General features: G+C 38.4%; 1 protein-coding gene across 1 annotated transcript; it reads left to right on the forward strand.

The window, feature by feature from the left end:
- Positions 1–1,122, forward strand: LOC111330815 (uncharacterized protein K02A2.6). Its single transcript, XM_022935768.2, has one exon. It carries the CDS (start codon positions 1–3, stop codon positions 1,120–1,122), a length of 1,122 nt encoding a protein of 373 aa, XP_022791503.2.
- Positions 1,123–18,576: the final 17,454 nt, after the last annotated feature.

Here is an 18,576-nt window from a genome sequence, read left to right on the forward strand (position 1 = left end):
ATGGGGCTTGGAGCGGTTTTAACCCAGCTACATGGAAGTGAGTGGCGTGTGATTGGGTATGCTTCGCGACGCCTATCTGACGTGGAGCGGCGATACAGCCAAACAGAGAAAGAGGCCCTAGACCTGGTATGGGCCTCCGAACGCTTTAACATGTATGTTTTCGGCAGGGAGTTTGAGCTTGAAACGGATCATAAGCCTCTGGAGTACATCTATTCACAGAAATCGAAGCCTTCTGCCGGTGTGGAAAGGTGGGTCCTTCGCCTACAGACCTATCACTTTAGTGTCGTTTACAGACCAGACAAGACCAATATCGCAGATGCCTTGTCTAGGCTAAATTGTGGGTTCCAAAGTGACGACGGAGAAGATTATGACTTTGTGCATACTGCGGTTGAGAGAAGTGTTCCTTGTGCTTTTACACCCGCTGAAATAGAAAAAGCCTCAGCTGAGGATATGGAGCTGAACCTCATCAAAGAATGTGTCCAAACAGGAGATTGCAGTCAGTGCAATGTACCTGCACACCTGCATGTGAAGAATGAATTGTGTACGTATAGTGGGCTGCATTTGCGGGGTTCCAGGCTAGTGATTCCCCGAGAATTTCGACCGCGTGTTTTGGAGTTGGCCCACGAGGGACATCAGGGTATTGTTAAAACAAAATGTAGACTGCGCAATAAAGTATGGTGGCCCAAGATGGATGCTGATGCAGAGAAGCTGTGCAGAAGTTGCCATGGTTGTCAAGTGGTCAGTGAATATGCTCCCCCAAAACCTATGGCTCGAGCTTTTCCTCCCAGTGGCCCTTGGGAAGATTGTGCAGCTGACATTCTGGGTCCCTTACCTTCAGAAGAAAGTGTACTGGTGGTGGTATACTATTTTAGTAGATATTTTGAAGTGGTTATTTTGATGTCAACTTCTAGCACAAGACTCATTGAAGCTCTAAAACCAATATTATCCCGGTTTGGAGTGCCGCATACACTCAAGACTGACAATGGGCCTCAACTGGTATCTGAAGAGTTTGAAGCCTTCCTTGTAGAAAATGGGATAGAACACCACACAACAACTCCCCTGTGGCCGCAGGCCAATGGAGAAGTAGAGCGTCAGAATCGCATATTGATGAAGTCAGTCTAGATAGCTCACATTGAGGGGAAAGACTGGCGGCAAGAGTTACAGAAATTCCTAACCGCATATAGGTCAAATCCTCAGACGACAACTGGGGCAACAACCTTCTACCTGATGTTTGAAAGGGAAATGCGGCCAAAGTTGCCAGACATGCGAAGGGAGGCACCTATCACTAATGAGGAAGTCCGCGATCGAGACTGGTCAAGGAAGTTATCACAGAAAGAGTATGTTGATGCAAAGAGAATTGCTGCTGCAAGTGAAGTGGAGGTTGGAGATAAAGTACTCCTGAAGAGCTCGAAGACTAACAAACTGTCTCCAAACTATGACCCAAATCCTTGCGAAGTAATAGAAGGGAAGGGAGGAGGGGGTAAGAATTAGAAGCACAGCTGGTGCCGGAATAAAAAGAAATGTCTCATTTGTGAAAAAGTATCAAGAGAAACCCTTGGAGGCGAAAGTCGATATTACGCCCGTCCATCGAGAGCAAGAAGGAACAAACCAAACAGAAGTAGCAAAAGGGGAGGATGAACTCCCAAGGCCAGGGCCAACTGGATCATCGATATCTGTTTAGCAGGCCACTGCCACTATCCGAAGTCCACTTAAGCAGATAGTTAGTCCAAGGCCAGCTCGGAATGTCAGACCGCCTGAACGATTTGACGACTACGAACTTTCTAAGGGATAATTGAATGTGATTTGTTGTAGGCTCATTGATATTATGTTAGGAATCCGACTGGACTTTGTTTATGAACAGTAGGCCCGGGCCTGCTTTCTATGTAAGATATTGTAGGTGTTGACGTTTCGAGCGTTAGCCCTTCGGCGGAGCGAATAGGGGAATTGTGGGTTGTGTGTGCTTTTAAAGGTAGAAAAAGGAGCTACGTGATTAGTGGGAACATGGCAACGAGAAAACACGAATAAATTAGTGGAATGAAAAACGTTCGTTGGTACCTGTGGGATTTAGACTGCCGGTTTGAAAGATGAGCTTTTGTTCAAGAGTTTTCCGGCTTTCCGTGCTACCTAAGTGTAAGGAAAGACCGCAGATTGCCATGTGTTGCTTGGAATGGTTAGGTAAATTAAAATGTCTAGCGACTGGTTTCGATGTGTCCTTGTCATTCCTCTCCACGTTAGCACCATGTTCCCATCAATCACGTAGCTCCTTTTTCTGCCTTTAAAAGCACACACAACCCACAACTCCCCTATTCGCTCCAACGAAGGGCTAACGCTCGAAACGTCAACTTTTATAATCGTAACGGTGGCCAATTTACCATTTCAATATTGTTGGAGTTGTGTTATTTATGTTTAGGTTTTTCTCTACAAAAGGAAAAAAACAGGGAGGGATGTAGTGTATTGTACCGGAAGTGTGAAAAGGTTGTGTTTGTAGGCATCCCGTGATGCCTAGCGAAAGTTGTTGTTTTGGTACTCGTTGGCTGCCATGTGGATAGTGTGTGGATTAAAGTATTGAAATCAAAGAACATCGAAGGTTTTTATTGCCGTATATCCAAATATCACAGTGACCTCTCACGGAAAAACGTTCTCTAACGGCTTTCCGTTTGGCTTACGGTATTCCGCGAAACGAAACGAAACGAAACATTTACAGGCAAAATGTATATCTTATCAGTCAGCGAATCTTGTTTTGTCGATTACCAATCGGCCGCTATTGGTATTTTGCGAAACAAGGCATCTAGCGAGAACATTATTCGAAGAGAGGGAATAACTTCTTGTCGCGTCTGTAAGCCAGTATTTGCTTTATCAAACAAGATAATTTTCGGAAGCAGATCGCCTATAACGATTGTTAGCGAAACTTGCTTCGTCGATTACCAATCGGCCGTTATTGGTATTTTACGATACAAGGCATCTAGCGAGAACAGTTTTCGAAGAGAGGGAATAATTTCTTGTCGCGTCTGTAAGCCAGTATTTGCTTTATCTAACAAAATAATTTTCGGGGGCTGAGCGCCTAAAGAAATTGTCTGCGAACCTTGTTTCGTCGATTACCAATCAGCCGTTATTGGTATTTTGCGAAACAAGGCATCTAGCGAGAACAGTTTTCGAAGAGAGGGAATAATTTCATGTCGCGTCTGTAAGCCTGTCTTTGCTTTATCTAGCAAGACAATTTTTGGTAGCAGAGCGCCTAAAGAAATCGTCTGCGAACTTTGTCTCGTCGATTACCAATCGGCCGTTATTGGTATTTTGCGAAACAAGGCATCTAGCGAGGACAGGTTTCGAAGAGAAGGAATAAATGTTAGTGGTATCGTTAACTCGGTGAACGGTAATTTCCTTATCGATTAATGTTTCGTTTCGTTTCGTTTCCCGGAATACCGTAAGCCTTTCCATTTACAAGCCGTTTGTCAGCCGTTCAGGAAAATTTGCATCCGTTTGAACGGCTTCAGTCGTCCGTTCGTCCAAAACGTCGGGTATGGGAGGCCAAACCATTGAAAAGTGGTATGAAATCACGACTGATGACTTAGATTATCGATTGGTGATTGAGATTATCGATTGGTGATCGAGAACAACGATCGCTATGGTTGAGAACGACGATTGGTGATAGAGAATGAAGATCGCTATGGTTGAGATTAACGATTGGTAATTGAGAATGACGATCGCTATGATCCAAAACACGATTGATGATTGAAAAAACAGATTGGGGATGGAGAATACCGATCGCTATGGTCCAGAATGTGGCGATGGAGAATATCGACCAATGGGTTGAGAGTATCGATTGGTTATATTGGCGAGGGATAAAAAAATTATAACTTACATGAAGTAGTAAAGCCCAGTTAACTCTGAGTGTTACGGTAACTGATTACCGGCAGAAAGATAATAACCTCGCTATTTCCGCGAAGCACAATTTATTTAAATGTAAACAACGGGAGATAACTTAACACGAGCTAGCGACTACTCTTGGAACAATCCAACTAAAATTAACTATGTACTTATCTACGCTTATCTGACCACAAGCAAAGTACTGTCCCTTCTCTTTGGCGAAATCTCCTGAAGACTTCCTTCGAAGTATCGCACTCCACGGTAAACAGCTCTGGACTTGACAGCAGAATGTCAGTATCACATCCGAACGGGAAAATCCCTTCACTTGTCACTTGTCACACAATATCGCTTGTAGATCACAAACAGGGAACGAAGTCCCAAATCACAACAACAACCTGACTAGCGAGCTACTTATAAGCATCCGAAGAGAATCTAGAAGTTTCCAAAAGTAACTGTTTATAACCATTACAATAGTAACTATTTATAACTACTACAATAAACTCTATTTTTAAATTGATGAGTCACAGTTCTAGAAAATTCTTGAAACAACACATTGCGTGACATTGACCTTCGTGAACTTTCAAGACAATTCCGATCCTTGTAACATAAGCAATTAAAATGGCGGCCGCCCATAACCTAGATTGTCAAAGATTTAGAGGAGTTTCTGGACTCTATGAGGCAGTGCTTCGATGAGGTGGAGAAAGAGCTCAACGATGAACGTAATTCTATTCCTTTAGACTATTTAGAGAGTAAGCTAGAGGATCATTTCCAAGTTGTTCATGCGATAGCAATTGCAATACAGCAAGCCAGTAATTCACGCAGTAGTAGTGTACTACTTGAGCGGTTTAGACCATCAACCGAAGAGCCTTAAAAAAAGAATCTGAAATAATCCGTGAAAGATATATAACTCTAATCTATAAAACTGGTCTGTAAAAATGATGTGAAATAAATCTGTAAACTGATTTGACAAAATCCAACAATCCAGAAATTTTTAAACTATATGGAAAAATTAAAATCATAAAACACAGACTCAAAATGGCTTTTTCTTAATCTTGTTTCCAAATTAAAACGCTCAAATTTTTTAAAAGTGCTTAAAGAAAATTTAAGTATAAAAATTAAGAACGAGTATTTCTAAATTAAAAAAAATGTTTATATATAGTATGAATAAAGAAAATTATCAAAAATTTGATAAAGTGCTTAAAGAAAAAACACGTAATATAATTATGGAGAGTGATTCCAGATCAAAAAAAATATTTACATATAGTATAGATAATATGAATAGACAAAATTTAGAAAACCTATCGAGAGAGCAACTTAGCAAATTAATTCCAAAAGATGTTATGATTCAAATGATTTTAAATGAACATCAATCACCAATTCAACAACAAAGACAAAAAAGCGCAAAACAGATGGTTAAAGAATATGAAGATAAAATTATTACAGAACCTACTATCATTCCAATTAATAAACCAAAAATAAAACCAAGCGTGTGGGGATTGTCAGAGATAATAAAAAAAATATGACAAAGACATTATTAAACCTCCAGTGCCTAAACCAAGAACTAAAGAACCTGTTCCTCTAAAAAGAACAATAATCAATGAAACACATAGAGCTTTGAAAGGATTCACAAGATCTTATAGATTTAATATTAAAGATGAGAAAGATCCATTTATTCAAATGCAAAGCATAAGATTATTCATAAGATTTATTGAAAAAGAATTAAAAGAAATGAAAGGAATGATTAAAATCATTAAAAATAACTTTTGAAAAAGTCGATCTTGATGGTGAATTTGAAATGAAAGAAGGATATTTCAATAGTAAACCTCGAACAATGATAAATGAAACAAATATAGAAGAATCTTTGCAATTAACAAAGCAAGAATTATTCAATAAAATAGCAAAATGGCTTGCAGAAGGTTTTTATTGAATCATATATATATGTATGTAGATTGGATCATTAACTCAGTCGATGGGCATTATTTAAATTTTAATTATTATAATCCAACAAAAGGTTCCTCTTATATTGAACTACCACCAGAATTAAAGAATCCTAAAAAGGTTTGATTAATTTACAAAATAAGGATGATGAATGCTTTCGTTGGTGTCATCTTACACTTTTAAATCCACAAGATAAGTATCCATAGAGGATTAAAAAAGTTGATAAGAAATTTGTAGATCAATTAGATTATTCAGGAGTTGAGTTCCCAGTTAAAATTAGTCAAATACCAAAAATAGAAAAACCCAATAATATCAATGTTAATGTTTTTGGATATGATAATAAACAAAGATATCCACTTTACATTTGCAAAGAAAGAAACGAGGATCATTTGAATCTTTTGTTGATAACAAATGAACATGATTCACATTATTTTTTTATAAAAGATTTCAATAGATTCATGCATGATATAATAATAATAATAATAATATTAAAATTTATAGTGCGCAAATTCCATAAAATGTTCAAATGCGCATTACAAGATTAAAAATTACCATTAAAATAGACTTACAATAATTTAAAGAAACAATGAAAAGTAAACTTAGAATGGCTAAAAAAGCTATAAAAATGCACTACGAAAAAGGTGAGTCTTAAGTTTAGCTTTAAAAATATTTACTGTTCCTGCGCTCCTAATATCCATCGGTAGTTCGTTCCATAGTTTCGGAGCAGCACAGGTAAAGGAACGGTCCCCCAGTGTAGCTTTCGATTTAAATGATGGATGGCTAAGTAAAAGCTTATCGCTGGAATTTCTTAAATTATATTTGGAGGGGGGTCTAAGGGAAATAAGGGAGGATAGATAAGAAGGGGCTAAAAAATTAAGAATCTTAAAAGTAATTAACAATATTTTAAACTCAATTCTATATCTAATTGGTAACCAGTGTAACTTAAAAATTAAGGGCGTAATATGACAAAATTTCTGTTCTTTAAGAATCAGTCTGGCACAAGCATTCTGTACTTGTTGCAGCTTATTCAACAAGCAGTCCGGTAGTCCATATAATAGGCCATTACAATAGTCCAGGCGGCTCGTTATGAATGCATGGACAAGAGTTTCAGTTGACTGCTGTGAAAGGTACTTTCTGATCCGACGAATATTATAAATGTAGTAAAATGAAGAGGCACAAATTTTCGTGATGTGTGTTGCCATGGAGAGCCTTGAATCAAACCAGGAACCAAGATTTCTCGCAATTGGCACGGGGTGTATGTCTGAGTCGCCCACACGTATACTGATATTGTCGAGCTTTCCCAGCTGTTGTGATGTGCCAATGATAAGGAATTCAGTCTTGTCGTCATTTAATTTAAGATCATTATTCAACATCCAAAGACGAATGTCTCTGATGCAGTCCTCCATACTCCTCACTACAGCAAGTTGTTCAGCTCTGTCGTTGGGACTAAATGAGATGTAAACTTGTGAGTCATCAGCGTAACAATGAATCGTGGGCAAATGATATTCAATGATCTCAAAAAGCTTGCTCGTATACAACGAAAACAATAACGGACCCAGACAGGAACCTTGAGGCACACCGCATTCTAATTTAAAAGGTTCCGATAGCGAATCGTTAATCATGATCCGTTGAGTTCTACCAGACAAATAGGACGTAAACCAGGAGAGGGCTTTCCCCTGTATACCAAATGATGACTCAAGTCGACGTAACATGGTGTCGTGATCAACTGTGTCGAAGGCAGCACTTAAATCGAGCAGAATAAGCAGAGTAACACGTTGACTGTTCATGTTAAGGAGAATGTCATTCGTAACTTTAAGGAGTGCAGTTTCTGTGCTGTGGTTCTGTCGATAGGCGGATTGAAACACTGGGAACAGATTGTTGCCATTCAGATAATGCTGTAGCTGCTTGGCAACAACAGTCTCAACCAGCTTTGAGATAAATGCCAAATTACTCACGGGTCTGTAGTTCTTAAAAACAAGAGGTAATCCATCCTTCTTCAGCAGCGGCCGTACTAGAGCACTTTTCCAGATGCGTGGAAAATAACCAGAATCAAGCGAAAGATTTATTATTTTCGTGATCGGAGGTAGTAGCACATCGGCGAAGTCAGTAAGAAGCTTGGTTGGAATAGGATCAAGAAGACAAGATTTCTTTGATGAAGCTTTCATTAAATCAAACACCTCTGATTCGGACAGGAGAGTAAATTCTGAAAAACAGGAAGCAGTCACAGTACTGGCAGCGTCAATGGTGACAGGAAGGCGGCTCTGGTTTGCAATAGCAGACTTGATATCAGCAATTTTTTGAGCAAAGAATTTTCCAAAATCATTAGCCAACTGATAATCATTAGTCGACAGTGGGAGGCCAGGACCATTTGATAAATTCAGCAGGGACTTACTTGCTCTAAATAACCTTCTCTGGTCCGTGCTGTTCTCAGTTATGAAGTTTGTATAGTATGCACTACGAGCCTCGTTACTCAAAAACGTCACTCGATTTCTCATTGCGCGGTAGGATAGTAAATCGATGTGTGCTTTAGAAGCCCTCCATTTCCTTTCAGCTTTCCTCCGTTGACGTTTAGCCGATATAATTTCATGATTCATCCATGGAACACGAGTTCTAATAGTAACATTCTTTTGCTTAACAGGAGCGTGCCGATCCAGCAGGGAACGCAATGTGTTGTTGAATAAGGCGGCAAGCTCGTCAGGATCTTCAGTATCCGTTTGAAGAAGCTCGCTGTTACAGATTTCATCCGCAAAAGCAGACATAAAAATTGATCGCAGCTTCCTAAATGAGACACGCCCAACTTTGAGAGGTGGTCGAGGTGTTTTCAATTTGAAAAGTAACGCTAGATGATCCGAAAATAGAATGTCAGGCGATGGTCGACCGCTAATAAGGTTGTCTGACGTTCGAGTAATTACCAGATCTAGTGTATGACCAAGTTCATGCGTTGGTTCTGTCACATGTTGAGTTAAAGACATTGACTCCAATAAATCCAAAAAGCGACAAGCAGCTGAATCATTGTGATCATCAACATGGATGTTAAAATCGCCAGTTAAACACAGGACGTCGTTAGATAGGATAACAGATTCAAGGTACTCTGAAAATTCGTCGATAAAGCTGTTTACAGTCACAGGATGATTAACAGAGTACGGCGGTCGATAGATGATTGCCAGTCGAAAGCGTAGGGAGCCAGTGCAGACAAGGTATTCAGAAGATTCAAAGGAAATCCTTGAAACAGTTTCGAGCTTGGAAACATTGATGTTATCTCTGAACAAGAGGGCCGTACCTCCACCTCTACGATCACCCCTAGGGCAGTGTAACAGTTTATAGCCAGCAGGAGTTATCTCGTAGCACACAGCGGAGTCGTTGTCTGATAACCAAGTTTCAGTTATTGCAACTAGGTCAGCTTTGCATTCGTCGACATAATCAACAAACAGTGCAGATTTGTTTGAAATAGAACGAGCATTTAACGTGCACATGGTCAGCTGAGTGTTCGATGTACTCAAATGGAGATCAGATACGCGGTTTACCTGCACAACGTTGGAGCGGTGGCTATGATGATGGCTTCGATGTTTAACTGCTCGACGATTTGTTGTAAAAGACGTAATTGGTGGACCAGGGTTCGGGCTGATGTCGCCACTAGTTGTTAAGCGAAGACTCGTTAGGTTAAAGGAAGAAACAGAGTTCGGAGTATGAGATATCCGAGCAGTGAAGTAGCGATGTGATCTTGTTGAAGATGAAAATCCAAGATGGCGGAACAAACGCATCGACGACGAGCAACTTGCACGGTATAAATCCACTTCATTAGTGGTCTTTGTAACTCCAGAATCATCAAGGGCATAAGATGGACAGAAAATGAGCGTATTTAGATAAATTAAAGAGCGACTTAAACAACAGAACAGATATAGATAAGTGGCTATGGCGGAGCCGAGAAAATTACGACTGACCGCCATTGCGCCGCTGACCAAGTTATAACAAAACATAATGGTAGAAAGCACTTTTGTTATCATTGTTTTCAATGTTTCAGTTCTGAAAGAGTTTTAAATGATCATAAAGACAATTGTCTTGTTATAAATGCAGCTCAAGCTGTTAAAATGCCTACTAAAGACTAATATATTGAAATTTAATAATTATCATAAACTATTACCAGTTTCATTTGTTATTTATGCTGACTTTGAAGCTATAACTGAGAAAATTCATGGATGCCAGCCTTATGATAAAATATCTTTTACTCGAGCTTATCAAAAACATAGTGATTGTGGATATGGTTGTAAAGTCGTTTGTTGTTATGATGATAAATACACAAAACCGATTCGAATATATCGTGGTGAAAAAGCCGTTTATAAATTCATGGAAAAAATAGTTGAAGAAGTAAAATATCGCAAGAGTATCATCAAATCAAAATTCAACAAACCACTAAAAATGACAAAAGAAGATGAAGAGCAATTTAAAAATGCTGATAAATGTCATATCTGTGAAAAGACATACTGAAAAAGATACTCGTGTGAGAGATCATTGTCACGTGACTGGTTCGTACAGAGGTTCTGCACACCAAGATTTTAATCTCAATTTTCAAATAACTGATAAAATACCTGTAATCTATCATAATTTGAGATGTTATGATTCTCATTTTATAATGCAAGAGATTGGTGAAATTTTCAAGAACAACAAACACACAATTAAAAAAGGAGAAGAGTGTCAAATGAATATAGATGCTATTCCAGATAACTTAGAAAAATATATGGCTTTCATGCTTGGAAATCATTTTGCATTCATTGACAGTTTTCAATTCATGAGCTAAAGTCTTGATAATTAGTGAATAACCTTCCAAAAGAAGCTTTTAAATACACATCAGAAAAATTCAAGAAAAACGAATCAGATTTGATGATTAAAAAGGTGTATATCCTTATGATCAAATGGACAGTTTTGAAAAATTCAACGAGACAAAATTACCTACTAAAGATGAATTTTACAGCATACTGAATAATGAACATATCTCTGATGATGAATATAAACTTGCTCAAATTGTGTGGGAAATTTTTGAGTTAAAATCAATGGGAGAATATCATGATCTCTACTTGAAGTCTGATATATTGTTGTTGGCTGATGTTTTTGAAGATTTCAGAAAAACTTGTCTTCAATATCATAAATTAGATCCATGCCATTATTTTACAATTCCTGGCTTATCTTGGGACGCAGTGTTAAAAATGACAAATGTTAAACTTGAATTAATGACTAAAATTGATATGTATCAATTCATTGAAAAAGGAATACGTGGTGAAATCAGTTATATCGCAAATCGTTATTCTGAAGCAAATAATAGATACATGAAAGATTAAGATGAAAATGTCGAATCCAAATATATCATGTATCTTGACGCTAATAATTTATACGGCCGGGCAAAGTCACAATATCTACCCACAGGAGGATTTTAATGGCTTTCAGTAAAGAAATTGAATGAAACAAATATTGGTGCTTATCATGAAACAAGCCGAAAAGGATTGATTTTAGAAGTTGATTTAGAATATCCCCAGGCTAATGGTGCACAAGCGACTCAAAAGGCACACGCATAACCTATGCTAGACTGGTAACTCAACAGTGGAGGATCGTAAACGCGATATTTTCAATAAGAATTAAAGTCGAGTGGTTACGTGGCAGTTTCGCTTTCGCATGGCTAAAACATTAAAGAAACGCCGCCGCCCAGCGCAAAATGTTGATGTAGGAGAAGTCAGTCAAAAAACCAATTAAAATAATTATTACGATCGAGTAAAAGCTCCATTAACCAGTAATGTTTACAATTACAACCACCTACCACCCCTCCCTGAGTAATAACACTCTTCCCCCACCTCTCCCTCAGTACTTGTTGACTGCACCCACCCCTCCCTGAGTACTAAAGGTGTGCCTCCCCCTTATAAAATGGTCCAAAAAAATTGTCCAAAAAGTAGTCCAAAAAATTGTCCCAAAATGGTCCAAAAAATAGTCCAGTCCAGTCCATATTTTACCCTATGCCATCCTCTGCACAAAATTTTCAACCGCAACACACTCAAACTTAGCTATAGCTGCATGAACAATGTAAAAGCCATTATCTCTAACCACAATAAAGTCGTCATTAACAAGTCATCAAACTCGCCCGTTCAAGCTATCAACACTTGCAGTTGCCGTGACAAAGGTTTCTGCCCTATGGACGAAAAGTGCAACAAGCAGAGTATCATCTAACAAGCAGAAGTCACAACAACGTACTCAAAGAAAACTTGCAGTTGTCTTTGCGACAGATCATTCAAATCCCGTTTCAGAAACCATACATGTTCCTTCAAAAATGAACGGTACAGAAATTCCTATGGAATGCCATAACTGTCTTATGATATTTTGTTTTCTTATCCGTGGCGCTTTTCTTATCATCTTCGGTGCTTGTATCATGATGTTCGGTGCTCTGGTTGCTACAATCGGTGCCAGTCACTTTATACTCGACTCTTTATCCAAGGTACTCGGTAATTTCGACATTATACCTGGTGTGAAAGCCATTATACTCACTGCTAACCGCTTTATACTTGGTGCTTGGATCAATTTTAGCGGTGCAGCTTTCTTTATATTCGGTGGCTAGTTTGTCATGCTCTATGCTTTTTCCACAGGGGCCCCAGACAAGCGACGAGTCTGGCTGTTTATTCGAAATATAAAGGAATGTATGGGAGAATATTGAAGAGTCTTATTATCGTAGACTTATATCATGAAATGCCTGAGTTAAAGTTCAAAATAAATGTAAACCTACCTCACTTGCTGTGTATTGTCGTTTCCGTGGCTCTAAATGGCGAATTTGAGCAATTTGGTGGGTTTTGGGTCGACTGTTACTTTACGTTATAAGAAGGAGACAAGGGTGGAAAGCTCATTTTCAACCGCTCTAGCGCGAAGCCGATTTTAACCCAAAAATAAGAATCGCCCGGCTTCCAAATCGAAAACCAGATAAATTAAAAAGGTGGACGCTTCTTATCGTCGCATTCAATCGAACATCAATTCAAACTCCAAGCGCTAACCGCCAAAACATTTTCGAGAAATGCAGCTTTCGAAGCGATCAGCATCCGCGGCCCCAATTTCGTATGCCAAGGAGCAACCGTCACGCTGTTTGCCCCACGCTGATTGGTTGATGCTAAACAATGCCCGATTACAGATGCCTCGTGTGGGAGGGGAGTTAGGGGCATATTCGCGCCAGCGATTCATCTACCGACTAGCCTGGTGTGAGGTTTATGTCGCGTGACGGAAACCCGACACGACGGCTCACACCAGGCTAGTCAGTATATAAATCGGTGGCGCGAATATGCTGATCGCTTCGAAAGCTGCATTTCTCGAGAATGTTTACGTAACCGAAGTTCTAACCCCAGTTTGGTTTCACAACAATTTAAAGGAGCCCAGTCCATCCCTAGAAAAAACATTTTTCCGGTAGGGTCTATTATTCCAGCTTTTCGTAGAACTAAAAACATAAAAGAAATCTTGAGAAGCAAGCCTCGTCAACAACTTCGCGCCCCAGATACTCAGCGGGGTTGCTTTAAGTGCAAATCCAAATGCGATCTTTGTCAAAATTATTTGAAGGAAACGAACTGTTTCACTAGCACTATCCCATCACGCAGACAGTTGGCTGCAAATCCAAAAATGTAATCTACCTAGCAATAGAAGCATGGATGATCGTCTGCTTACTAGGGAGGCGTTTAATTTTGGTGTGCCCAACTATGTACCCTCAAACCACACGGTCTCCTAAAAGGTGTGAGTTTAATTTTAGGAAAAGGATTTGGTATAATTAACACCACCTCATTGCCGGATTTCATTATTTTATTGTTACATTCCAGCGGGTAAATTTTAATTTTAATTATTTTTAGCATTATACCACTCTTGTGGGTTTTGATGTAAAACATTTTTATTCCACTATTTAAGACTCTTTCATTGATTGTAAATTTTACTTCTTATTGATATTTAGAGCTGAGGAAGCCCGAATGGGCGAAACGTACACGTATTAAAGGCCTCAAGAGAAAAGTTTGCTTCTTCTTCCGTTTATTCCACTTATATATACATATACATATATATATATATATATATATATATATATATATATATAATTATAAAAAACTGGTTCAAGACTTCAGAGGTAGTTCATCGTTTTATACATATGTATTTTTCTCTATTAAAAAATTTTGGTTACTATTCAATCTATAATCTAATCTAGTTACTAATCTAGTTATAATTTAGTTACTATTCAATCGATAATATAATCATACGGACCGCAATAGTGGCGTTAAATCTCACAATGTACAGACCGTGATAGTCACATATTATGTCATTATATATATTCCCGTTTTTAGATGACTCGAAATATCTCAGTTCCTGTCACCTGGAAATGACAACTGCCCAAACCTGCTCTTTGTAAGGAGATGCATTACGTCGTACAAATTTGCTATTGTGGTAACTGGGTTTTACATGTATTACTACCGCTGACATGTTGCGATTTATTCTCTCACTCTCAGTGTTTATTAGAAACGTTCAATAAAGGTTTTCCTCTCTTTCTTTGGTTGTTTTTATTTCAAAATGCGCAGAAATCTGCTGAAATATCGAAAAATGTCCCTTTCTCGTCTTCTTTGGAGCGACCTGATGGAGACTTCATGGAGAAATCTAGCGTCACGCCATCGCGATAACGTACATGTTTATGACAAATGGCCGGTGTTACGATAGTTTCATGTAGATCAGCCAACTTTAACATATTTCAAATGACGAACAAGTATAACGGTGTATCGTCAGAGGATTTCGGATTGCTCAAATTTTCATGAAAGAAGGTACAGTACTCGGAATGTGGATGATATGCACACGATTTAACGTACATATTTGTAGTTACTTTGAGTAGTCCTCCATGAAGGTTGATCAATTTTTCTAAATATTAAAGCTAAGAAGCGAGATTTCTCTTCGGGATATTGCTCAGAAGATAACATTCTTTCAAGGTCCTGCACTTTTCATTTGTCTGAAACGTATTAGATGTAAACATTGCCAATTTATGCAATATCTGATTTTTGAGCTTCTTTCGCGAATTGCCACTATGAAAAGTAGAGGTCAGCCCGCAGAGATTTTTACTTATTTAAAAATTAGAATATTATAACCAACTAAGTGCGTAGTTTCAGTTCTAGAATCGGTGCACTTTTGGAGGAATTTAGAAAAACGTTTTCCCTGTTTTACCCTACAGCAGAAATGACTGAAACTGTACGAAGATAAATAATCTATTGGTGTGTTCACATTCACTCTCAGGGAAAATTGAATCCATCAAAGTAAAGATAAATGATGTCACTATATATGGTAGAAGTACCAATCTGTAATGTTATATTTAGCTTGAGATAGAGAAATAAACATTTTACACTTTTTTGCGATGTTTTTGTATGAAGATGAGGCCCCAGGCCTTGAACAAGCAGCCGTTGTTACCATGGCAACAAGAGTGCTGTAACCTTTAAAAAGGGAATTTTTGTGCATCTTCCCTGAGTGCCTAACTGCATGCAAAATTTGAAGGGGGGGTTGAAAATTTTCATTTCCCAAGATGTTTGATACTTACAGAGACACGTTCTTAAGACATGCATTTATATTTTGCGGCTCGCGGGTAAATATTGGCGGAAAATCTAAATTTTTGGTAGGAGAACAAACATGGATGATAACAGTACACCCTGGGCTTCAAGATGGACCGTACAGTTTGATACTTATTCCGGGTATTTTAACGATGAAAGCAGCGCTGACGAACTCATAAAACAGTATGAGATAGCGACCAAACACTACAAACAGAAGGATTTTCAAATTGAAGTAGGCTGGGTAAGTAAGCTCACATGTAGAGATTTAGAAAACAAACCATATTGACAATAAAGTAGAGTGCAGTAAAACATTATTTAGACACTATAGGTATTTAAAGCCAAGGGCTTGTGGGGTCGTGTTATTAATTTGAAAGATAGATAAGCAAGAAATAAAAAAGGGAAAATTATATAAACCAGTAACCTTTTTCCAATAGTTATTAATATCTTAAGAATACATATACACATCATTATTCTTCGCTTTACATTGATCAGTCAGACTTTCAAAATTAAAATATAATTAAAATTAAACTCAGCTTCAAGTGTCAATTTACTGTCAGCCTGCAGCAAGAGCAGCAAGAAATTCTTAATTAATTAAGATCAAGCTTAAAGTATCAAAACCCTTCTCAGTGCTATTGACACACAGCTGCCAACATCCCCAACCAATAGGCCAGTCCTTGGGCTACATCTGGGTGGGGCAGGCTTGTTGTTAAAGTCCTCCATTTTAAGCGCCCAAGTATGTATATGTATATATGTGTTTGTGTACACGTATCGTATTGCTAACTTAGCTTGTTTCCTCTTCTCATATAAAAACGTAGGAGTAAAAGAAAATGTAGAGAAAAATGCTAAGAACCACTGCATAAAATGGGCTGACTCACAGAAGATGACAGGATGCAGACTTAGTTTTGATGGCATCCCATTCCAAATTACGGGGGTCAAAGTTTTAGAATGCCAAGATGGGCCAGACGGAAGTGAGGCACTCAAAAGGAGGGAGGCTCAAAAGAGACTATAAAATGATGTAAGAATGCATAATAATTAGCTAAACAAGAATGTAAACAAGGTGATATTATTAATTAAGGACTCCCAAAGAGGATATCATATATACTAGCATATTAGATAGTTATTGATTTGCCTTCACCCATTTGCTCCTAGGCTAACAAGGTGGTAAGTCCCTACTGATTTTCTTAGCAATTTGGTGAGCACTCCCCTCTTCCTCAGGCCTAAAAGCATGCAATGTTTTCTTTTTACCACTTGCAAGTAAAAGGACATATCACATTTTACTTGTTGAAATAAGCAAAGTTGCAAAAAAAGACCCCTGTGACTGCAGTTTACAAGGTAGGAATCAAGTAATATTTTAAAGGACACTTTTCATAGCTAAGTTTAATGATAACTTGACTATTCCCATATGACTGCGCCATCCAACAATCCAATAAATCTATTTGGTTTCAGAAGGAGAATGCTGATCACTGCTATAACAACACCAAACAGCGCTTTATAGTAGAGGACAGAAAGAAACGTGAGTGTCCAGCAAAACTCCAGCTGAAGAAAATAAAAAAGTATCCTGAAAATAAAGTTGGTTTATTGAAATTATTGAAATAAGGATTCAGGGGCACTACCATGAACATGAATGATTACTAGGCTAATAAAGGCTAATAAATAGAGCGCTAGACTGATGTACGGGAGGTCGAGAGTTCGAGCCCCGGCCGGACTAACACTCAAGGTCTTAAAATAACTGAGAAGAATATGCTGCCTTCCCATAACATTAAGAAATGGTTTAGATATTCTAGTCTTCTCGAATAGGGACGAATAAATGGAGGTCCCGTCTCCTGCAGGGTTACGGGTAGGAGACGTTAATTCCCCACGCACGAGATTACTGTGTGATGGATGTCCTCCCCTGGGGTGGGATGGGTGGGTTGTTGTTTTCCGTTTCATACAAGAGCCTCTGGCTCGGGCAATCTGGGTAACCATGCCCTACGTAAAGACATTAAACTTTGATTACTATTACTATTAATTTATTACTATGAAGGGTGCTTATCCCAATGGGCCTTGTGTTACATGTAGGTGAAGTGAACAGATGATAAGACAACCTGAACATTTCATTGTGCAAAAATGAAACAAATTACCTGTAATGGAAACAGAGTGAATATTTTAGAATCTGATTTTTCAAATATTATTTTAACAACAACAAACATATGAAACATATGTTTCATATGCTTCATATGAAAACTGATTTTTCAAATATTATTTTAATTAACACATCGTATCATTAGATTTCAGAGAACACAAAGAATAGAAGGGAGACAATGTCAAATTTCTTTAAGAACATCCCTAAAGTCAGAAAAGAAGCAAGCAATAAAGTTTTGCTTTACAGAGGAGCATATTTACTTATTACTTCCTAAACCTACAGATCACTTATTTCACCCCATGGGGAGGGTAAGTACTTGGCCATCAATCAATTTTTATTGTGCTGAGGACACTGAGATTTGGTGGGGGATTTAAGGTGACTTAACTTAGCACAGATCATCAGTCTACGATAGACTGTGCTGCTTTCACTGTCATGTGGAATATATATCGAGAATAAATAAAGATTATACGTCACAACAAAAGACCAATAAAATGTACTACATGCACAGCTTTTTTTAGCTACACTGGCACTTATTCCCATCTTCTAAGGCGGTTACACAATCCACCAAAACAGTTCATTACTTACTGCTGTCAACGCCTTAAACATGCTCAATCAATAACAGAAGAAGAAATCACTGAAGAAGGAGATGGCCAGTTCCTTGTTAAAAGCCAGTGACTATAAAATTTGATACCAAGTGCACTTTAATGATTGCAACAACATGCCTTCCTGTACTCGTCTTGACTGGCAAAGACATCAATGGCCATGCAAGCATTTTGGGGCTATCTACCAGCATTTTCCAGGAAGGGGATGGGAAGCAATGTATCCTTCCTACAGTTCAAGCCCCTCCTTCTAGATTGATCCGAATGTAGTTCCACCCTTATCTTCCATGGGATATTCCTCCACTGACTGTACCATAATGCAGAATTTAACCCAAAAAGAGAAAGAAAAAGGATCAAAGGAATATAGCAGTAAATGTACATCAAGTACAAAGAGTCCTGAGGCACATGAAGATGTGGAAAAAAAAGCAGAGGTTTCTGGGAAGAGCTCCAAACAGTCAGTAAGCATGCAGAA

This window comes from Stylophora pistillata, chromosome 12 (assembly GCF_964205215.1).
Source record: "Stylophora pistillata chromosome 12, jaStyPist1.2, whole genome shotgun sequence".
Taxonomy (NCBI): Eukaryota; Metazoa; Cnidaria; class Anthozoa; order Scleractinia; family Pocilloporidae; genus Stylophora; species Stylophora pistillata.